The 23,185-nt window shown below is 51.9% G+C and overlaps 1 protein-coding gene across 3 annotated transcripts in view; it reads left to right on the top strand.

Annotated features, from left to right (window-relative positions):
- Positions 1 to 23,185, top strand: part of LOC142364291 (uncharacterized) — a 38,434-nt gene extending 15,249 nt beyond the window's left edge. Inside the window, exons 3-5 of one of the 3 annotated variants that reach the window (XM_075443597.1) lie at positions 8,010 to 8,162; positions 15,055 to 15,173; positions 22,362 to 23,185. In XM_075443597.1, coding sequence (XP_075299712.1) covers positions 8,077 to 8,162; positions 15,055 to 15,173; positions 22,362 to 22,870 — 714 coding nt within the window. In that variant the 5' untranslated portion in view covers positions 8,010 to 8,076 and the 3' untranslated portion in view covers positions 22,871 to 23,185. Of the gene's footprint in view, positions 1 to 8,009; positions 8,163 to 13,665; positions 14,155 to 15,054; positions 15,174 to 22,260 lie in introns of those variants that run through there. The other 2 variants (XM_075443596.1, XR_012766234.1) reach the window with 2 other exon arrangements.

The following is a 23,185-nucleotide window of genomic DNA, read 5'->3' as shown; positions in this document are numbered from 1 at the left end:
ACCTGTTCTTTTAGGAGTTTGAGAAACTCAGATGCAGATGGACTTACATCAGGGAGCTTGTAGCAGAGCCCCTGTTGAACTTCACTTGTCCCCATGTTCCCAGAGAGCTGGGCATAAGGTCACTCTTCTCTCTTGCTGCTGTGGCTGGATGATCCCTCGTGTGTGTAGAGGGAATGTGAGTGGGCTGCAGAGTGGGTTCTCGGTGGTGTGTGATATCACCATGTCATCAGGATGTTTTGCAGAGAAACCTGTGTTCTGCAGGTAGTTGAGATGTAGCTGTGACTGCCTTAGACATAAGAACATGTGCTTGGTGAACTAGGAAAGGATTTTTTTCCTTGAGTGGTGTCATAACCTGGCATTATTTAAAAATTATGTTGTATCTGTGATTATTACTACTCGTATAATGTTGCAGGCAATTATCTACCAATAATTATGTAGAATAATTCCAGAAAGAGTTTGTTTAACATAAACATTTAGAAAGTTAAATACTACGGATAAGATAGAGCCCAAGGGCTCAAGACTGCCGGGTTTTGTTTCCAGCTTTGCCACTGGTCTTCTATATGGCCATGGCACGTACCAGATGTGGCTTCTGCAAATAGCTTGACTTTAGGGGGAAGCAGTTTTGCTCTCTACATCAAATAGGCCAAAATTATACTGGGAAGACTGCAAGAAGCTTGGATGATGCTCCACTGCCCCAGTAATGCATGTGAAAGGCACCGAAGGATCAGTTCTGGGGCGATAGTTTCTGCATTATAATAATCCAACATTGTAAAACACAACTCGGAATCACTTATTTCAAAATGAGCTCTGTTGTGTCGCTTTCTTTTCCAACTCCCAGCCCAACAGAGCACTTTAAGTATCTACAGAAGATGATGCTGGAAGCCTGTGGAAGAATTTGCACGGGGAGCGATTTGTGTGTTTGGAGCTGGGCAGAAGTCTTGTCTGACAGAAAAAAAAAATCGAGGATGAAACAGTCACCAGAAAATTGATAGACATGCCTGGAAATGCCTTTAACCCTTATTTACTGTAGGGCTTGTGGTTTGAAAAGCCTGGAGTCTCATTTCAACTGTTTGGTCCCCACTAAAATTACAGAGGTGGGGAGAAACCACTCGAGGATCCGTATGGGCTCTGACAAACAAGCCCAGAGGAAAGGGGTTCGTTCCCGGGCCTGCCGTGCAAACTAAAAGCAGGTTTAGAGCTTGAGTTTACGCTCGCTTCTGTGAGGATTGCAGTGGACCGAGGGAAGGAATGCACCCCTGATGTCTCCAGAGCCCACGTTTACATGCCAGCCTCTGCTTCCACGGCGCTGCCTTGCTGCAACTGCCGTGGGTGTGGACCCCAGGTATTTTATCAGAGGGACTGATTATGAGTTCGCTGGCACCGGAGTCAGCAGGAACAACTCACTGGAGGTGATGGCATTGCAGCCCATGCGAGAGTAGAGCCAGACTTGCCATTAAAAGCTTCTCTGAGTCGTGGCCTCTGGAGGTGCCACCAAGGTGCAGAGCAGGGGAAGGAGCCCCACGTGTCCGTATTCGTGCAGGGAAGGAAACTGAGGAATAAGAAGTGTCTTGCACAGGATTGCACAATGTGGAGGAGCTGGCAGTAACATGCAGGTCTCTGGCTTCCCAGCCTTCCTCGAGGCAGGTTGCTCATGGGTTGTGGAGGGAGCCTGGTCTTGCTTTGACACCAAAACCCACAGGAGCAGAGGAAAAAGTAGGTGATCCGTCAGCAAGAAGCACCACTGCAGGGATGACCCTTGGCTTGGAAGCCGCATGGATTTGAAGACCTCGTGGCTGAATATATCCCCATCTCCAAGTGCATGAGATCATCAGGGCAGCAGATGGTGGGCAACAAACACATCAGGCTGTTCTGAGGGGGGATTAACCGTGAGCAAAATGCTCTGGGCTTTGCTGCTGTGGTGGTTTTGAGCAGCAAGAAGAGCGAAACCCCTCGCTCTGAATCGTGAGGACTTACCAGGGTGGGGTCTGTGTGTGCAGGAGGGTGTGCATAGCTGCTTTCTTATTAGCAAAGTGCAGGAGAGATCCAGGACAGGTGACAGCACCGCAACCCCAGCCTCCACACGTGATACTGCCTTGGGGTCCTTCATATTGCACCCAGCCTGTGTGCAGCCCAAGCCCTTCCCTCCCGAAGCATCCTGGAGCCCTTCTGGTGTCACAGGAATCTAAAAATCGCTGCAAAGTAGCTGTTTCCTCTCCTTTCTGGGACTGGGGAGAGGAAGGAGGCTCGGAGCAACACAGCTCCCTTGTGGTGGCCTCCTGGGGTGGGGCAGGTTTTAGCAACGTGCCAGAATATGTGGCTGTCCTTGGACATGTTTAATTTCCCATTTTCTCGGCTAAGGGAATGCTTGAATCGCCCTTTAGCAGTTGGGCACAGAAGGGGAAAGATCATTAACATACAAAGGGCTCCTCTTTCAACACCAGCCTTGCGAACTTTCATGATTTTAGCTCTGTCTCATCACATTTGTTGTGTTGTACTTGGGTTTGGGTTTTTTTTTCTAAAGTCCTAGTTCTTGGAATTGGGTAAACACATCAAAATCTCAGCTTTTGTTAAAGGCTCCTAAACCCGACAGCTGCAGAGGAAAATCACAGCTTCTAAAGATGCTACGAGTGGTGATCCAGCTTGAGCACTGCATCTTCTTGGCTTATTTCTGATTCTTGAGAGATTGAAACAAATCTCTCTGCGAGGGGAAGGGGAGCGGGAGCGGGGAAAGCTACCGCTTCTGATTGCTTAGATCTGGCAGACTTGAATGGTGCCTGAGCTGCTTTGCTTGTTGCAACAGAGGATTACTGCTTCAGCGGCACGGGTGGAAATGGGAAATGCTACATTTTTCACTTTGTCACTCGTCCACTTTCACAGAATCCCAGCATGGCAGGGGTTGGAAGGGACCTCTGGGGATCACCCAGTCCAATCCCCTGCCCAAGAAGGGTCACCCAGAGCAGGCTGCACAGCACCGCAGCCAGGTGGGGCTTGAATATCTCCAGAGAAGGAGACTCCACAGCCTCCCTGGGCAGCCTGGGCCAGGGCTCCGTCACCCTCAGAGGGAAGAAGTTCTTCCTCGGGTTCAGCTGGAGCTTCCTCTGCTCCAGTTTGTGCCCGTTGCCCCTTGTCCTGTCACTGGGCACCACTGAAAAGAGTCTGGCCCCGTCCTCCTGACACCCACCCTGCAGATATTTATAAGCATTTCTAAGGTCCCCTCTCAGCCTTCTCTTCTCCAGGCTGAACAAGCTCAGCTCCCTCAGCCTCTCCTCGTAGGAGAGATGCTCCAGTCCCCTCATCATCCTCGTAGCCCTCCGCTGGACTCTCCAGTAGCTCCTCATTTTTCTTGAACTGGTGAGACCAGAACTGGACACAGCACTGCAGATGGGGCCTCACCAGGGCAGAGTAGAGGGGGAGGAGAACCTCCCTCGACCTACTGCCCACACTCCTCTTGATGCCCCCCAGGATCCCATTGGCCTTCTTGTCAACCAGGGCACACTGCTTTCTCTCTTTTTGTCTCACTCCCCCATCTCAATGAATTTGGTCAGAGCTGTGTGTCCCCTCCTGGGAACACAGATAAGGGTTGGTTTGGGGAATTGCTGCCTTCTCCTCTTGATTCATGCAGGACAGATTCTTTGCTGGGTAGAAGATAACTTCTTCAGCTCTCTTGGTTTCTCAGGTGGGATTTGTTTATTGCAATGTTTATCGCAATGGAGTTTGAGTCCTATTTTGTGTTGGCATTGGGGCAACTGGGGTGAAGGTCCTGATATGGACCCATTCCACGATGCGACCCACTTAAGATCAGATGTTTCTGGGTATTGCCAGAGTTATTCAGGTTAAACATCTTCACTGGGTCCTTAAGGTGACTCTGACAACGGGCCTAAGGGGAAATAGGTCAGGTACTTGGAGATCTATGTCACTGTGTTGGCTTAAAACATTCCTAAATGCAATCTGTGAGGAGATGCCAGTGTGCTGACCCATCGCCTGCCGCTACTGCTGGCTTCGCCTTCAGTCGCGTTGTGCTCTTCAACAGCAGAACAACGTAGGAGCTCGTTGGTGTGGAGGCACAAAGGGAGAAAAAAATGATGGTGCTTCCCCCATAACATTCATCTGCAGTCCTGTGAGCCTGACTCACCTTTCCAGGAATCTGGTTTAATCATTTATGCAGCTTCTGAAGGGACAGGCAGGAGACAGCATGAAAGCATAGCGCCTTTGAGAAGCATTGCCTTTAAAGCATTTGCCTTCCAGGGGATCCCGTAGTAGTTGCTCCAGGGCTGTGATGATAAACGACACCAAAGTTTGGTCTCATTTTCTGTGGTTTTGCCTCTCGCTGCGCTGTTGAGAACCTGGCAGTGTTCAGTGTCTTTGCCGAAAGTCCTCTTGTTCTTGGCATCGTGGGAATCATAACGTTATGTGGGAATCTCCTACTTCCCCACCCCCTGAAGTAAATGTTAGTCTTTGGAGCGGAGAGGAGAGAGAGTTGGTTTAATAATCTTTTCTTTGATGCCTGTCTTTAATATGTTCCTTGCACACAAAACTAGCTTTGGTTGCCTATTGTATATGACTGTTTTCCACAAAAAGTGTAATTTGTTTATTTAAAAAACATATATACAAAATGTAACTTCCCAAATTTTTCTAAATTGAAGCTGAATATTTTATTACCGGTAGTTGGTGTCTCTTTGCTGTTCCAATTTGCCACCATTTTAATGATAACATTGAAACAGGAAAAAAGAGTCAAAGCTGAGTGATTAGAATTCTGGTTTTATGGGTTTTTTTAAGCAGAAATTTCAACCAAAATAATTTTAATTATTTTTTCCCCCACCTTTTTTGGTTTTAAGCCACAAATTCCAGTCAGCTCGGCTCAGCTGTGTTGAACACACAGGGCATCCTTCACCAGGCCCTTGAGTGCAGGTGAGTCTTGTGGTTCTCCTCTACTCCCACATGGACCTGCAGAGCTTGTGCTGCCCGGCATCTCCACACAGGGTCTCCCTAGCCTTGGACAAGGCAACCACTGGAGAGACATTAATTCATCTCAATTTAGATCCCATGCTTTGGCCTTGGTTCTACTACTACGATCGGTAGACCTTTTGCTGTCAGCTCTAGTAAGAAGGGGATTATTAAGTGTTTATTAAACTGCAGGAACCCAATAGTTTCCAGTGCATGGGCTTGCACAGCTGTTTTTCCATAGCAAGAGATATAAAAGCATCACACAAATCAGTTTTCACTGTGGCAGTCTAAGAGATGCATTAGGAGACCATTGCCAGTGCTAATAGGTAGGACTCACAACCAAGGAGAAGGTTTCCAGGGCTCAGTTTCCCCCTTAGGAGCCTGAAAACTCAGCTCTAGGGGAGGGAACACCAGCTTCTTCCAAAGTGCTTGGGATCCACATGAAAACTGGGCTCTCTAGAAAATCAACAGGACAGAAATTGGAGCTGAGCTACCTTCAAGCTCTGATCCTGGGACAGGATGGGGAAGCAGGGATGGAAAGAGAGACTGAGGACAGCAATGGGAGTGTGTAAAGGAGGGTCAGACTCGAAGGAATTTGCCGTTCCTTCACTGGGAGGAATGGAGGAAACTAAATGAACTTGTCGAAAGGATCAGCACCATGCGTACCTCTTTGGGAGCGGGAAACATGTGCTTCTAATTTTTCTTGCTTGCTGTGTGCCAAGGGGATCTGTTTCCCATTGACTCTTGACCCTTCAGAAGAAAAGGGGAAAAACAAAAGAGAAATAGTTGGCCAAAGTAGTGCTGTTGAGGTCCATGGCAAAAATCCCACCAGCTCCAACAGCCCTGTGGTTTAACCTAGGAAAAAAAACTCTCTGAGCTAGGACAGTAAAGAAAGTAGAAAATCTCTTGTCTTGATTTGGGGCAGTGGCTGGACTGAAAGTCATCATATTCCCAGCTTATCACTGTACTGGATCAGGCCCACCTAGAACTGCTCTTAGAAAACATGGAGAAAATCCTTTCCTTTGGAGGTGGAAAATTCTCTTGGGGATGTGTGTGTAGTATCTAGCACAACAGATACGGTCTTGGAGAGGACCTCACTGCAAAATGGATTTACTGTCCAAATAATATTCCTAGATTGAAAAAAAAAATTAAAGTTCTAAAATCTTTTTTCATAAAGCAAAAGTTCAGAAAAGAAAATTGTTTGGGTCAGTGAAAGTGGCCTTTTTTCAATAAACTTGAAATGTTTAAGATAGACTGATTTTTTTTTTTTTTTTAAGTGTTATACAAAATGGAATAGATAGAAAAATGAGAAAGTGTGTTGAAAGGAAAAAAAAGAATTCTTTCTCTCCTACACCTGAGCCATACTTTCCTGAACAGTCCTTTGCATCCTTTTTGGTCTTCTGTGAAAGTCTCCCAGGTAATGGAGAATTTCTCTGTTTCTTTTCAGAAACTTCCAGAACAGAGAAGCTCTCTAGCTTACATCCTTCCTTGGCTTAACCTCCTACCTCTTTTTGTTATGTGAAGTAATCCCCTCTTTGAGCATCTTCACTCTTTGAAACTTTGACCTGCATCTTCCTTCAGCTTTCATTTTGTTCGTGCCGGGAAACCCTACTGTTGGGTTGACCCTTGTCCTGTGCCATCAAGTCTCTGTGGTCCTTTTTTGTCCCTGTCATTGTCTGAGCTACCATCTCTGGCAACAGTGAGCTCTTCCCAGGACACACCACGGTGCCATCAGCAAATTGTGTGTCCATCTCTGTCAGTACCATTCATGCCAATATCGGAGAGGATTTCTCTCGAGGTCGTTTTCTGAAGAGCTCACTGGAAAATCCTCTTTGACCTGAGACTCCTCTTTCCCCACCGCTCATCGTTGTCTGACTTTCGGCACTTCCATGCCCATGGCAGATTTCCTGTGCTGATCCCCATCTTGGAGCCATATGGAAACTATTGCTATGCCCACTGCAGTCCAGATGAGCTTCTCTGTGTTTCCTTTGCCTGGAGTTGGTGTCTTTGATAAAAGCTTTTTGGTAAGTCTGGCACCAGCTTCCCCTGTTACATTTTCTCCCCATTTCCATCTCCTACGCTATTTTGGTTTATTCTGCTAATACAGGCTAGAGGGCCGGAGCACCTCTCCTACAAGGACAGGCTGAGGGAGCTGGGGCTGTTCAGCCTGGAGAAGAGAAGGCTCCAGGGTGACCTTAGAGCAGCTGCCAGTACCGGAAGGGGCCGACAGGAAGGATGGAGAGGGGCTTTTCACAAGGGTGTGTAGTGACAGGACAAGGGGGAATGTCTCAAAACTAAAAGAGGGCAGATTTAGATGAGATATTAGGAAGAAATTCTTCACCATGAGGGTGGTGAAACACTGGCCCAGGCTGCCCAGAGAAGCTGTGGCTGCCCCCTCCCTGGCAGTGTTCAAGGCCAGGATGGATGGAGCTCTGAGCAGCCTGGTCTGGTGGAAGGAGTCCCTGCTCATGGCAGGGGGGTTGGAACCAGATGGTCTTTATGGTCCCTTCCAACCTTTACCGTTCTGTGATTTTCTGCCTTTTGAAAGAAGAGTTGCAAACCATATATTGCTTTCATTTCCATGTGGTTGATAGGACCTTTGCTTCCTTCTCAAAATGCCAGTTTGGACTGCCAGACCCAGAAGCTGTAAGAGTTTGAGAAAAAAAACACCCCTAAAGCAGCAAAGGTAGCAACTAGATCAGGTACTCTGCCGAATCTTGCACAAACATTAACACCTCAGCACAGCAGCGCTTAACTTGTTACACGGAAGCAGGAGTAGGAGAACGCCATGAACTGGCAATGTGATGATCTGTCTTGGAGGTTTCCCCTCAGTCCCGGGTATGTTCTGCCCCCGTGTAACCTGCGTACTGAATTATTTTGGGCAAGAAACCTCTCTTATTGGTTTCGTAAAGATTTCATGCTCCTTCTCATTCCCCCCCCCCCCCCCCCCCAAAATGAGTCTCTGTTGTTTCCTCAGTTGTCCACCAGCAGGGACTCTTCCACCAGCAGAGCTGGATGGCTGCATGACACTGGTGTCAGGTGGACCATGGAGTGGCTTTTGCCAGGTTCCTGCCTGACGACAGGTGACTCAATGCCTCAAGGCTTGTAAGGAAGCCAGTGAGCCAGCATCTGATGAAAGAGCTCAGCGGAGAGAGGTGCAAGGGGAGAGAGAAGAGGAGAAACCTCGCGGGATGCGATGGAAGTGACTCATCTGACAGGTACTGCCACCAGGCCAGCCTGTAATTAAAGCTCACCTTGCCTGGTGTCTCCACTGGAGCATATGCCAATCATTCCCTGTGGCATTTTCACACTCCTTATCTGTCAGCCTAGAAATTACTTTTTTAGATGAACTTTGAAGGCTTAATTCTGGCAGGGAGACGCGGGGGGCCAGACAGTCTGCTTCGCCACAGAGCACCTTGCAAGGGGAGAAGCGATGGTTGCTTTGCGTGGACCAGATTTTCAAGAGATGGGAGCTGGTTTTTCAAGGTGGGACCAGGTTTTCCAAAGTGCTTGGGTCCCGGCAACTCCCATCATGTTTTTCTGAATGCACCTGATGAATTGCAGCTACTTCTTTAAAACCTCAGTGGGAGCCGAAGTCCCAAAAATGTTTTGGGACCCCGTGGCCATGCAGAAGGATATGGTGGCAAGCATGTGGACATCAAATTCATGTGATGGCTTCACAAGCTAGTAGCGAGTCCTCTGACCTACCACAGTCAGTTTTCTGGTGTGTTGCTCAGTCTCTCGACAACCTTGCCTTCTGCAGGCGGTGTTGTGACCCCCTTGCAGATGCACCAAGTGCACTGTTATGAACAAAACTGACTAGGGAGATGAAGTTATGCTTAATTAAGAAAACAGTTGATGGATTGGATTCATCTCTTTGGCAGTGGTATTGGGGGGGTACAGCTTCAGTAACGCCTGTGGGAATTATGCCTGAGCTGGGGTGAATTAGGGATCGAATTCAGATTCTTATGCGTGCGGTGATGCTCTGAAATCAAGACCAAGTGAATGCCTCCCACTCTTTCAAAATCCTTTTGGCTCCTGTTAAATTAATGAAATGGGAGTTTTCTGATTTCCTATAATTGACTACAGAAAGGGCTTTGATGAAGCATGCAAGCCAGTCCGTGTCCCTGTCCCACTGCCCAGATGAGGTGCACGTCCTGGGCAGCATGAACAACTCGTCTGGGATCACCCAAGGATTCTGGGGCAGAACTGGACCAGACACCCTTTCCCCAAGCCAGCCAAAGCCTTCCTCACCCATCCCTTTCTCCTAAGAGGGAGGATGTTATGAATCCAACAGTGGGTGTGTGCGATGCACATGCACACACGTCCCCTCCCTCACGGGCAGTCACTGCCTCTGCAAACACACGAGGCTCCGCTCCCCGGCACACACACGCTCACCCACGCCGAGTGCCCTCTTCCAACAGCCTTGCGTGAGCACCCCGTGACTCCGTGCCCAGGAATGCTGCCATGGACTGGTCGCCCGCTGGGGATTGCATCAGGCCCCTAAACTCGTTCTGCACAGGATGGAGCGGCTTGGTGACACCTGCTTGTGTGCAATGTGGCACTTCTCTGGGGACAGCTGGTCACCACGGGCTGGGGAAGAGGGAGGTGAGGGTTCACTCATCATCCTGGCACCAAATAGCATGCCAGCCTCCACAAGGTTTTGGGACCTTTTCTACTCCTACTGGAAGGGGCTGGAAGAAGGTTTCCCCAGTCTCTATAATGTCTGCAATTTTTCCAGTTCTCCAGCTAGGAAGATGAGAGGAGTCTGCTGAGCTAGTAACAGCCCACATGCCTTAGGGTTTCTTGTCCTTACAACTCCAAGCCCTTCCTTTTTCTTCTTAAAAAGCTAATAGAGCCCTTGCTGCTTCTGATCACCATCACTGGGCTGTGTTCTGACCTGGTCCATCCTGCTGGCCTTTTATCTCCAGGTGATGCTTGTCCTAGGCTGGGGGCATCTCCCAGGGACATCTCAGCAATGTGCAGTCAGACACAGAGGAGTTTCTGCTGCTTCCCACTTACGCCTTGTGTGTATGTAGCATTGCCCGGAGATCTGTGTGATACCAGGCCTGGCTTCACCCTCCGCTCTTTCGCACATCTCTCCCTGTCTCCTCCAGGCACCCTGCCTTTGTAGTCAACTGCGAGAGATCAGCGTTTCCAGGATTTCAGCTCTCCCTAAGTGAGGCGCCTGCATTAGGCTGGGGGAATTACCAGAGCCCATTTCTCCCTGTGGACTGTAGACAGAGCCCCAGGTGCTCCGCTCTCAGATGCAGGCATCCTTACTCTGAACTTCTAAAGCCGAGTGAAACAACCACCACCCTTTACATTTCTCACATACATTAAAGGCTAAGTGGCTGATAAGGAACCTGCTAGATTCTAGCTTAAATTTATTAATGTCCAATTTATACAAGACTGTCCTTGTAGCAACGTTGTCCTTCAACTCTGTGTTGCTTTTCCACCCGCTGGGTTCTTGGGCTATGCCTCCCTTTCAGCAGAACAAGACCATTCCCTTTCATCTCTCTGCGAAAGCCAAGATCTTCTAGCATCTTCCTTGTAAGAAGGGCTCTCCATTCTCTTCATTGCCCTAGTAGTTCTCCTTCACCCCTGGTTTCCTGATCAAGTGTAGTTAAAAGAAGACACCGTATTTCAGATGAGATCCTTCAAAGCCATATTGAGGAAATACTCTGCTATTTCTACTGGAGACGCTGAGCCTGGTCATCCTAGGATTATATTGCCCCATGCACACTGCTGCACCATGTTGGCAATTCATGGTTGTCCCAGGGCTGAATAATGCACACGGATGTTTCCCTGTTTCTGCTGGAGGCAATTGCTATCTGCCCCAAATCTGGAATGCTCAGTGTTTTCCTGACAGAAGCCTTATGCCTGGACAATTTATCTCCATGTGGAAAGCCTTATCTCAGGAGTTACCCAACAACCTGTGGAAAATCAACAGGATTCAGCCAACGCGAGGCCTGTCCTTAAGAACCTCCTGATGCAAAAAAAAAAGTGCTAGGAAGCTGAAATAAACATTTTTTCAAAACCACCTGAGCTTTGAGAAGAGATCCTTCCGGAAAAGAAAATGTTATGGTATAGAATGAAACAGGCATCGCGTTTGGCCAGACTTTGCTGAAACCAAATACTCTGACGGCCCCTGAGTAGCTGGGTTTCTGCGTGGGGCTGGCAGAGAGATTTGTTCTTTGCTGTTTATTCAGCTTTGGATTTTGGGAAACGTCAACATCATTTTTTGTTTTCTTTGCTTTCCGAAAGAGTTAGAAATTTCAAAACCCTGAAACTCTTCCCAAAATGAAACAGCTGGTTGTTGCTCAACTCTCTCTGTTCCTACCTCCGCCCTCCTGATGAGTTACACAGAGGGTGTGACACGCTGGGATCGCGCTGATCCCCAGGTGCTGGAAAGGGCCACTTCCAGCAGCTTCTCCTTAAAGCAGGGCTCAGTCCCGCTGTCAGCGGGTAAACCTGTCCCTGCCAAAAAGAACATCCGATGCCCTTGGCTCAGCCGCTTAAAGGTGCCGTTCCCAGCAGCATCACAGAGCCAGCTCCTAAAGCTCCTCCTGACCCCACGTTATTTATCTGCGTGGCCTTCAGGGCAGTTGGTTCTCATTTGCAGCAGTGTAAAGAAGAGCCGAATCAAGCTATTAATGCCTCACACCTCAAGCATCAGGGCTTTCTCTGCATTCGTAGAAAAGGTTGAGGTTATTACCAAAGAGGTGAAAATTAGATAATAGCTGATGTCTCAAGGGTGCCAGCCATCCTGGTCTTAAGTGATTCTTTATTTCAAGCACATCATAATTCGCTGGTGACTGCTAACTGGAGCCTGGTTGTCTTACTTGCATTTATGGGCTGCTAGCAGATGATTATAGAAAATACAGTAATTAAACAAGTACTTTGGCTGGGTAGGTTTGGCCTGGGAAAGAGTAAAATTAGACGAGGCAGTGTGAGCTGTTCCAAATGGTGAAGTCTGATTAATTTCACTTTCTTTTCTTGTAACGTGTCCGGTACTGGTCAGGAGGAGGAGGAGGAGGAGGGGTCACCCAGGAAAGCCAATGACTGCTGGATGAGAGCCGATAGGCAAAAACACCTGGCATCTTATGGTGATGCTCAGCAGTCCCATTCTGCAAGGTGCCACACAAGGAGACCTGCAAGCTGCAGGGGCCAGGAAGAGTCCTAACAGCGAGGGAGGTGATTTGACCAGAGCTGTGTAGCAGATCAGTGGACAGCCACGGAGAGACCTCAGATCTGGCTCCAGCAGCTGGGCAACCCTGTTTTTTCTGCCCTGTTACATGTTCCCTTGGCTAGGGAGCTGCTGGGATTCAAGAGTAAAAGTGGTTCTTGGGGCCACCCGTTTATGATATTTTTATGACAGCATCTCTTCAGTGGAAGCTCGCTGCTCTTTCCCCCCTGTATTTTGCATGCAGTGCTCCTCTCCAGCATTAGAAGTGGTTCTTGGGGGCACCCATTTATGATATTTTTATGATAGCATCTCTTCAGTGGAAGCTCGCTGCTCTTCCCCCCCTGCGTTTTGCATGCAGCGCTCCTCTCCAGCATAACAATTTCCAGCAGAGCCGAGGCCAGGGGTTGAACTGGCTCCAACCAGCAGGAACCTGCAATTACCCAAGCATCTACGGGATGCCATCAACTCAGGATTCCCTTTGATGAAGCGTCGTATCCAGGTAACCTGTTCCTAATCAAGCAAGACACCTTGGTGCGCAGGAAAGGGCACTGCCGGCCATTCCGGGTGCTCTGGGAGTGTGCTGTGGGCAGAGCAAACAGGAAGCCGAGGGACGGACCACTGAGAGCCACTCCACCTTTGCCCAGGGGTGTTGGGCAGGTGACGAGTCACTTAGAGCTGGTCCTTCTCTCGCTCCGGCAGTGACGCATTGTTTTGAACGAGAAATTCCAAGAGCGTTGATAGTCCTTTTGCTTTAGGGACAGCGTCATTACTTGAGGTTTTTGGGGTTAAATCCACAAAGGTGCTGACCTTCCTTGTTCTCAGGAGCCCTACAGGATTTGGGGCCAGGGCTCACCCTACGAGCACTGAGTGTTGGATGTGCCAAAGGAAGCAGGATGGTCACCAGAGCCTTCCTCTTGAGTAGATGGAGAGAGCAGCCATTCCAAAACGTGAGTCATTGCACCTAGGCTCTGAACCACCCTCTTTGGTGGAGGCCACCTCTCCTTCTTTCTGCAGCCCATAGAGGGAGCTGATGGTGCTTGGAATCATCTGGCACGAAATCTGGCCTTGGTGCTTACATAAGAGTGGGATGCCGAAATACCTGTATGGCTTGGGCTATTTGGAGCCACCCATGAGGCCTTTGGTCTCTCCTTGCCACGCGGCTCTTGCAGCATCTCATGATGCTAGTGCAGAGGGTTAGATAAGGTAACTGAAGACATTAAAGAGATGCCGTTCAACATCTGCTCATACAGCCCTCTCTGGGGTTCCATTCTCTGTTTGGGTTTCCTTCCTTTTCCTCACCCAATCAAGAGATGGACTCTTGACTGAATTTCTCGCAGGACTGGGTCTAAGGAGGAGAGATAGTCTAGACCCCAGGAGTGGAAAGATGAGTGGTGTTTGAATATCATCCCTGCTGGAGCGTGATGAGATTCCCTCAGACGCACATAGCTGCTGAAAACGCTCAGGTTGAGACATGATGCAGCAATCCTAGGAGCACTTCCAACAGATTGCCTCTTGGGCCAGCGTGTGGGGAATGGAGTCGGGGCTGTCAGAGCTGGCAGCATTGCTGAGCCAGAACAGCCACAGCTGCTTCTGGGGACCAACGGGCTCTGCAACACACACAGGGACAAGGGTCTGGCACAGTCTCCTTGGGGACTGCTGCTCTAGACTCTTTCACTTGCCGATGCTTTGCTGTTCTCAGCGCCTTGTGAGTAGGGAAGGGCAGACATCAAAAGCTCAATGGGAGCATCCAAAAGTTCATCTGAAGCATGCAGACCTTTCACGTTTGTAACGGGAAGTTGGAGAGATTTCAAGCACTCTCATCCCACCTCCTGGCGCTTCTGTTTCTGGTTAAGGCCAGACATAACCACAAGAACAAGCTTTCTCACGGTGTTTCAGCACATTTCCTGTTGGTCCTGGAAGAAAACTGGAAGAACATTTGAAATTCAGAGGACATCTAGCCTTTGTAGAACCACAAAGGCTCTGTTTTGGAAATGGGCACAGGCTCTGAGCATTGGTTGGAGGTGAGTGGGTTTACTTTCTTGAAACGGTTTGTGCCATGCCTGGTAGTAAATGTTTCCCCCCTAAAAAAGAGAAGAGCTGATTTCATCTTACGGAGAAATGAGTCACGGTCCTGCAGTGCTCTGGTGTGATGGGAGCAATCCCGGGATGCTTCAGGAGGCTCAGATGGAGCAGCCTTGTGCAATGGGTAATTCTGGAGCCCGCAGAGGGTCAGAGGTGGGTGTGAGCATGGAATGACATTGCTGTGGAGGGAATGTCTTCCACCATGCTGTCACACAGGCCAGGGTTTCCAGGGAGGTTTTGTCAATCTTTTTTTACTGGAGGGTATTGGGCTGCGTGAAGCAAAGGGCCATGGGCAGAGCTGGCTGGAAATTTGTATATGCGTGTGGTTGTGGGGAGGGGACTACATGGAAACATTTCATTTTGGGGAAAACATTTGAAAATGGTTCAGTGAATCTGTTTATGTCAGAGAACATGTAGGGTTTTTTTCCAATGCAAGTGGAAGTTTGCCTGCGTCTTCCTGGGGTTGCTTTTGTTGTGACAGACATTTGTAATCAAATTAAATCAAACCACAGAAAAAACAGCAAGCAGGAAAACCCTTCAGCTCAGATCATCCCTTGGTCTCAGAAGTCCTTGGAGGATCCTTCTCTGCCGTTGTCCCTGCTGTGGACTGGAGCATGAGAAAGCAGCTTTGGGCTGGGAAAAGGCAAACCAAGAACCCACCATGAGAGGTGAACTGTGTCCATGGAGACATCCAGCCACATCCTTTTTATTCCATCAAGTGCATGCTGCACCTCTGGATTTAGTTTGGGGCTCATGAAGGAGCCAACATGAGGTTTTGGTGTATTTTGTTTGGGCTTTGAATCATCAGAATCTAACACTTTCAGGGTTTTTTTTGAAAGGTTAAAGAGCATCACGTCAGAGGATTTCAGACAGCTGAAGAGTGTTGGGACACATCGAGAGAAGGATCAAAACCACGGAGCTGGGCTGGGATTTAACGTCATCTCCCTACGAAGCGCAGGTATAGTTCACTTTCCCTGTTTTATCTTTGCTAAGCCTTAATCACAGAGTTGCTGCAATTCCTCCCATGAGGTTAAGTCAAAGGAAATCCCCAGGTTAGGTCATCCATCCTCTGTGCTCGGTTCTGACCCTGTGCCTGCGCTTTGCTAAATCCAGGAAGACATGAGTTGGGCTCAGCAGCGGGGTTTGAGCTGGAGGCTTGGGTGAGAGCACTGGGGGTTGACCTCTGTTTTGCCCCCCGAGCATGGCAAGCCAGCGAGGGTGGAAAGATGTCCAGATTTGTGTTGCTTCAGAAAGAGAGTTTCCACATCTCGCCCTTATCCCTCAAGGAACTGTGTTTAGAAAAGCCAGAGCCCTGCATATGATGTCACCTGGGAACTCAGGTCCATTTGGTCATGTGAGTGTCCAGTCCCCATCGCTGGCAGCTGGAGCGGGTCTGGAAAAGCACCTGCCAGGGGTGATACAGGCAGAGCTGTCCCTGTTTTGGGTTATGTGGTGAGCAAGGCAACCTCTCGCATTCCTCCTGTCCAGCTGCATCCCTTTGCTACCGTTCCTCTGCTCAGCGGATTGCGCTGCTGACAGTGCTGCTCTACACGGCGAAGCAACGCGAGGTGCTCATCTCTCCTGCTGTAAACCTCAGGTCCATGAGGTCCATGAGGACAAAAGCCCACATGATGCAGCATGGTCTTCCTTTGCAGAGGGCGACTCTGCAGCCAGGCTCACTGCGGGCTGACACAATGGGCACAAACTGAGGCACAGGAAGTTCTGTCTGAACATGAGGAAGAACTTCTTCCCTCTGAGGGTGACGGAGCCCTGGCCCAGGCTGCCCAGGGAGGCTGTGGAGTCTCCTTCTCTGGAGATATTCCAGACCTGCCTGGATGCGGTGCTGTGCAGCCTGCTCTGGGTGACCCTGCTTCGGCAGGAGGGTTGGACTAGATGACCCACAGAGGGCCCTTCCAACCCCTACTATTCTGTGATTCTGTGATGCCCAGCCACAGAGATACCTCACCAAAGCGGTGGGATGGGGTAAGGCAACTTGACCAGGGCCACACCGGGGACTAGCAGCCTGGCTTGGAGGAGATCCCAAACCCCTAGGCTAGTTTGCCACCCTCAGGGCCACACTACCTCCCTTGGGCAAGGGGAAGTTTCCTGGGACAATCCTTTCTTCTCATCAGCTTTTTTTTTTTTTTTTTAATTAAATGAAATTAAATTCTGTAGCATCTTTTTTATTATTATTACTATGTACCTTAGGCATTGCTCTGAGTCCACCGGGGTGAGTTGTATAACACACTGAGTAGACAGGTTGACTATCTGCCCACTACTCCTCCCTTCCCCCCCGCTCCTCTCCTCCGGCCACCCTAGAGCTACGCCGCGCTGAACGTGCTTCGGTTTCATCAATCCCCAAGCTGCACATCAAAGGCTGCGTTTGCTTCGCTGCGCGCTTCCCTGGCAGGCTTCGGGGATTAATCACACCCGAGCCTGCGTGAAAAGCGTGACCGTGTCACGCTTGTTTGTCTCGGACGGGTGCTCTTCTGGTTATCTTACAGCAAAACTAACTTGGCTGTTGGCCTTTATGGATGTGCTGTTTCCATTTTTATTTCTTTAGGTTACCAACCACCGAGGTTGGCTGTAGGTGCCATACAAGCGTAGCGCAAAACGCCATTACGTATGGTTAATGAACATCCTTGATTTATTGGAGTTGCTGTAGCAGCCAGGAGTCCCTGCTACAAACCACTGTCCTGCCAGGCTAGGTGCAGTGCAAGCAACAAGAAGGGATTTCTGCACCTAGAGCTCTTGGAGCCTGGTAGAAAATGAGTAAAAATGAGTGGCTACCTCCCGGCGAGCCTACAGAGCCCATGAGACAACGACAATGACTGCGTGATTGGTCTCCGTCCGCCCCCAGAATTGGAGCTGTCAGCTTCAGAGGCTTGCTGGCCACCATGAGAAGGTTTAAAGCAGCGTTCGGAGAAGAGCAAAGCCTGTGCAGAGCGAGTTGGAACCCAGAGACGACACTTGGGAGTTGCCTGTGTGCTGGTGACAGCCCTGCGCTGCCAGAGATTCGCATGAGCTTTGTTTGTACCCTCAGAGAATGAGAAGTGGGAGCCAAAACTGCAGCTGGATGGAAGCGAGGACCATTTCATTATAATCAGCTGCTGCCTGGGTAGGGGCTGGCGTTGAGCTGGCCTCAGGGAGGGACCCAGGGAGTCTGCTCTGGTTTGCTCGGATTGCACCGCCTTCCCTCGTATCCCAAGTGGCCTTTTCCATACCCTTCTGTGATAGCAGCGATGCTACAGGGTGGAGAGTGTGCAGTTTGCTCAGGATTTTCCTGGAGATAGACCCTGCACGTGCAGAAATGCTCACGGAGATTAGAAACGGGATCTTGGTTTGGGTGGGATTGTAGCCTGGAGTTTTTTTAATCTTGGGCATCATCGCTGGCAAAAGCATTTGCTCACAGTTGCAGAAAGCAAGCCCCAGGAGAGAGCAGGGCTCTGCACTGAGAAACAGGCGCTGCCCCAAGGAGCTTGCAAAAAAAGCTGGGAGGGGAAGTAAACACAGGAGAGCAGGGCTGGGATTGCAGCACGCTCCCCGCACCCCGACCAGCAGCCTGCCCACGGGGCCCTGGAGCCATCCGGGCTGCTGAGCGCCCAGCGCCGACCTGTGCCGCGTCTGCACCGGGGGACAAAACCACCGCGGCCCTGGACTGCGAGGAAGGTGGGCTGCGGTGGGAAAAGAAGATGCTGCGGGTGTGATGCTGAGCAGATGTGATGGTCCCCACTGGCTCAAGGCAGCCAGAGGATGGAGAAGCCCTTGGCAGCTGGAGGACCTGCCCGTAGACATCAGCGGGGATGGGGCAGGGTTGGTTGTTTCCAGCATGCCTGCGTGGCGGGGAGCGGGACCAGTCGGCTCGCAAAGCCTGAGGGATGCGTGGCCCCAGGACTCGGGGACCATGCAGCCGCGCTGGGGAGAGGAGAGCCCTGGATCTCTTACAGCGATGCGGCTTTGGACCAGCACTGAGCTGCCTGCAGTATCCCCAGGAGGATGCCAGGATTCTGCCAGGCAAGACCAGGAGAGTTCCCGTGGGATGCAGGCAGGGGAGGGTTATGGCAGATGAAGGGATGCCTATGGCCACTGGAAGGCTGCGCGGGGTGAGCTTGTTCCCCCACTAATTCCATCTCCCGATTTAAATCCTCTGCGCTTCCTCTCTCCCCTGGCAAGATAAAGATCCTGGGCACGCAAGAGTGAACACCCTGCCATTGCGTCTTCTTCCACAATCAAACCAGGCATCGAGTGATGCCTCTCCCTGCGCGCCATGGGGAACGGGGAGATGACGGGGAAAGAGGAGGTGGCTGCCTTCCTGTGGGTGTGTTTGCCAGAGCGGGAGAGAAACCGGGACGCATCAGACACCAGCCAAACAAGGTGACTACGTTGCGAGGAATGCAGGCACAGGCTCTGTTCATGTGTGAGATGCAGAGTGGAGATAGAGGGGCAGCTGCAAAATGCTTTTGCCAGCACAGCCACGACACTGGCTCCGGGAAGGAGAGAGGAAGGGTCAGTCTCAGCATCTCCATCCAGAATGAAACAACGTGAAAGTGGTGCACAGTTGCTCTGTGAACTCATTGCCACAAGACTCTATTGCTACCAATGATGTAGCAGGGCTAGTAAAGCTTTTAGAGAGGTATTGAGGTAGCAAGAACAGCAAGAGTTTTAAAATAGTAAGTTGTAAAGAGATAAAGGGTTGGGTACAGATAAAATCTTCATGCTTGAGCATGTAAATGGCAGTGCAGGAGACGGAGGGACAGACTGGAGCTTATTCCAGGGCCAGGTAATCCCCAAACCACTTCCTTTAGGGTTCCCAGAGGAGGAACTGGAAGAATCCCAGTCTTGTCCTGGAGTAGTTCTCCTCCTTGGTGAGATTTTTCTGTGGTCATATTGGATTTACCCTCGTGGATAGGGCGAAGATCGATCTATCTGTTTCCCTAAGATGAAACAGGTCATAGAATCATAGAATCACAGAATGGTTTGGGTTGGAAGAGACCTTAAAAATCATCTGGTTCCAACCCCCCTGCCATGAGCAGGGACATCTTCCACCAGCCCAGGTTGCTCAGAGCTCCATCCAACCTGGCCTTGAGCACTGCCAGGGAGGGGGCAGCCACAGCTTCTCTGGGCAGCCTGGGCCAATGTTTCACCACCCTCATGGTGAAGAATTTCTTCCTAATATCTAATCTAAATCTGCCCTCTTTTAGCTTCAAGCCGTTCCTCCTTGTCCTGTCACTACACACCCTTGTGAAAAGCCCCTCTCCATCCTTCCTGTTGGCCCCTCCAGGCACTGGCAGCTGCTCTAAGGTCACCCTGGAGCCTTCTCTTCTCCAGGCTGAACAGCCCCAGCTCTCTCAGCCTGTCCTCGTAGAGGATGATACCAACACGGTGAAGCACGGTTCCCTCTGGGGTTGGAAAGAAGACCATTTGTGCAGAACGTGTTGGGAGGTTGTTGTCAGGAGGCCTGCCCGTGTCAGCGAGGGGTGAGGCTGGCGAACAAGCCTGCAAGTCCTGCGAGGGAGCAGACCGGCAAACGTGGAGTGAGCACATGAGCTTCCTTTTCTCTGGAAACGGCCAAAAAAGCAATGTGCCCCCAGTCTGCAGAGCCAGCAGTGTGGGGCTGGCTGGAGATGACCCTGTTCCTCCCAGACAGGGGCTCTGGAATCACAGCTTTCCTCTCTGGGCACCAAACAAGCCCTGCTTCTCCCCCGTTATGGCTTGGAAGGCAGGTGGCACGGAGGGATGCGCAGGGCTGTGGGTGCTGCCAGCTGGGAGAGGCGATGGGTGGCCGAAGTGCTCCCAGGCGTGCAGGGCACTGGCTCGGGCAGGACCCCACAGCCCTGCTCTGGCCGGTAAAACGGGGAGGAGGATCCTACACCCTGCCTCTGGCCTCCAAGCAGAGCGGAGGAGACTGGGAGAACTTCCCTGTGTTTACCAAAAGTGAGAGGTTTGCTTTGTCCTGTTTGTCTTGTGTGTTGTGTGGGTATCTACACCTCTGTGCATGCCCCCGCGCTGGATTCCCAGCTGGGGACCTGCTGGGGCCACTGGGAATTCAGTTCAGAGGCAGCCCAGTGCAGAGACGAGCCGCACACGTACTCGGCCCCATCCGCCTTTGATCTTAAGCTCTGTCAAGAAAGATGCTTTGGCAGGAATCTTGCCCATCAAGTACCATCCAAAGGCGGCTGCAATGTCCCAGCCGTGACCAAGCCCTGACAGCTCCGGGAGCTGAGGTGTTGCCAGGTTTAAGCCAAGCCTCCACCTTCTGCCCTCGGGCTGGAAGCAGGCTCCTCGCCGTGCTGTGCAGAAGCTCAGGGCTCCCTGCTCCTCTGCCTGGTGAATTCGAGGATCTTTTGTGGCTTTCAAGCGTTGTCCCAGGTTGGAGGAGCTGTCACTGAACCCCCCCCGAGCCCTGGGTCTGGCTGTGCACGCCCTGACCTGCTGCCGAGTCCTGGCTGGGGGTAGGAGCCGCTGCGTGGTCCAAGCTGCTGTGTGGTCCAAGCCTCTGAAGAAGAGGATGGGATGCTGCTGCCTAAGCAGAGAGGCTGAAGGTTGCCCATCACATCCTCCGACGAGACAAGCCCTTGCTGGGCGCTGTGGTCCCGGGCGTGGGTACCGCAGAGGTGTCCCCGGGTACCTCTCGGGTACCAGCGCTGCTTCACCCCCTCTCCATCCTCTTCCCAAATAATCCCGAAAGCAGCTTCCTTCCCTCGGCTCGGGCTGGGAAGCCACTAGATGGCAACGTTACCTGCAGCCTGGCCGCCTCGCCCGGGGCCGGAGCATCCCGGGGGGCTCCGAGGAGCGGGGCCGGGGGGCTGCGGGTCACCCCCGAGCTGGGGTTCGGCGGCGTGCGCGAAGACAACGCCTTAGCTTAAACCCACCTCGATTCCAGGTCATCGGTTTCGCCTTGAGCAGCAAAGTGGCTGCGGCGTTGTGAGGTGTCGCAGCACCGGGCAGAGAGGTGACGGCACCGGGGCACATGTACCTGTGTGCACATACGTGTTCGTGTAGACACGTGTCGCCGTCCCCGGACGCTCTGTTTGCCCGCAGAACTTCTCAGGCTGTCTCCAGACGGCTTCTTGCAGACATGGCTGGGTTTGACCTGGTTTGGTCCGTGCAGCGTGTCCAGCCCTTGGTACCCAGCAAAGACCCTTGAGCCGGGGTCGTTGCTGTGGCTGGGAGCGCTGATTTTGCTGGTGGCGAGGGCTTTTAGGCATGACCAAAACAAGCTGGCTTTGAACCAGGAATGCGCAGCGGCGTGTAACCTGCCGGGAAACACCCTGTGCCTTTCCCCGCTCCCTGCAGTTGTCGTTGCTGCCCACGTTCGATCAGTGCCGTGGTCGAGCCCTGTTACGTGAAGGGCGTTAAACCTGATCGGGTGGGTTGGGCGGGTGTGAAAAGCCATCTAGTGTCAACCTGGGCTTGATCCCTTGGGAAGGCAAGGGGAAGGCTGCTGGGAGCCCGGCAGTGCTTCGGGCACGGTGTCCGTCTCTGCTGGGCCACGTCCGACTGGCCAGCGAACTCTTGCAAGCAGAGAAGTTACTGACCTCAACCCCGTGCCTTTGCGTGCCTCTGTTTCCCCATGCGATGACCCTTCCCTGCTTCCCTTAAAACAAGGAAGAGGAAGAGGATGGAGAAGCATGGTGGTGTGGTTCTCTGAGGCAGCCAGCTGGTCTGAATGGGAATGCTAATTAATTATCCATCACACTGGGGCCACAGTGCAGGAGGAAATGAAACTGCAGTGTGGTATGGAAGAACAGCCCTGAACAGGCCAGGGGTGTGCTGCCCATCCAGGGACAGATCCAAGGGAGTCCGGAGTTGGAGCTCATAGTGCTACAGCAGGGGATGGAATAAACGCTGGAGGGTGGCGCGTGCGAGGGAGCAAGAGGCATCGCTGTGTCTTTCTCCACGAGGCTGCTGAGCCTGGAGAGGATGGACCATGGTGGACCGGGATGGGGAGGGAGGCAGGAGCACTGCCCTCGCCCCTGAGGTCCTCCAGTCTCTGGTGCAATGCCTCCAGGTGGTCACTATTATTTTTCTTCTTTTTTTTTTAGGGCTTTTGTCCCTCCTTAGTCTCCACCGGCTGTCCTTTGAGCTCTCAAAATGGCAAGGTTGGAAGCCAGCCTTTGTCACAAAATTCCCCACGTTCTTCCAGCCGCCAACCTCCCCGCCGCATGCCCCACAGTGGAATCCTCTGAGAGGAGCCCTGAGGGTGGGACACCATGCGTCGAGCCGGTCCCAGGAGAGATGCCACCACCGCAGCGCAGGGAAGGTGAGATTTGGGCCAAGGGGAAGGAGTGGGGGCCAGGAGGTCTCCAACCCCCGGTGCCTCCTCATGGCTCCTGTGCAGCGGAGAGCAATGGTGCTCGTCCACGACACCCTGCCCGGTCTGCCCTCCCCACCGCCCTGCCAGGGCTGCAGGTCTTTCCAGCCTCCGCGCCTCCCTGCGTGACTAACCGAGCTGGCCGGCTCCCAGCGTTGTCCGTCCAGGACCCCAAACAACCCCAGGGAACCAAGAGGAACAGGAAAGCCCAGAGTCTCCTTCCTCATCACCCTCCTCCTCCTCCTCCTCGCTGCCTGCCCGGGCCAAAGGGTGGCCCTGGGTGGCCCCGTCTCCTGTTGGCGCGGGTGGGAACAGCCGCTCCCGATTACTCATGGGGATGATGTGGGGGGACGCAGGGGTGGAAAGTCGGAGTCAATGGAAAGTGGGCACTCGCCTCCCACCTCGTCCTCCCGCGCCGCAGCTGGGGCTGAGCTCAGCCAGACGCCCCGGCGCGAGGCCACGGTGGCGGGCGAAGGGACACGGTGCTGGGCTGCGCGTCCCCGTCCCGAGCCGGGACGGGCTGCTGGGGGACGCGGAGGTGGGAGCGGGCACGCAGCCGGCCGGCCCCGGTGCGCACAGACATGCACACGAGAGCCGCACCGGTCTGTGCACGCAGGCACACGCGGGCACGAGGTCCTGGCATGGGTCCACGCGGA

The sequence above is a fragment of the Opisthocomus hoazin genome, chromosome 26 (genome assembly GCF_030867145.1).
Source record: "Opisthocomus hoazin isolate bOpiHoa1 chromosome 26, bOpiHoa1.hap1, whole genome shotgun sequence".
Taxonomy (NCBI): Eukaryota; Metazoa; Chordata; class Aves; order Opisthocomiformes; family Opisthocomidae; genus Opisthocomus; species Opisthocomus hoazin.
The sequence above is the reverse complement of the archived record's forward strand: the minus strand, read 5'-3'. Positions and strand labels throughout refer to the sequence as shown.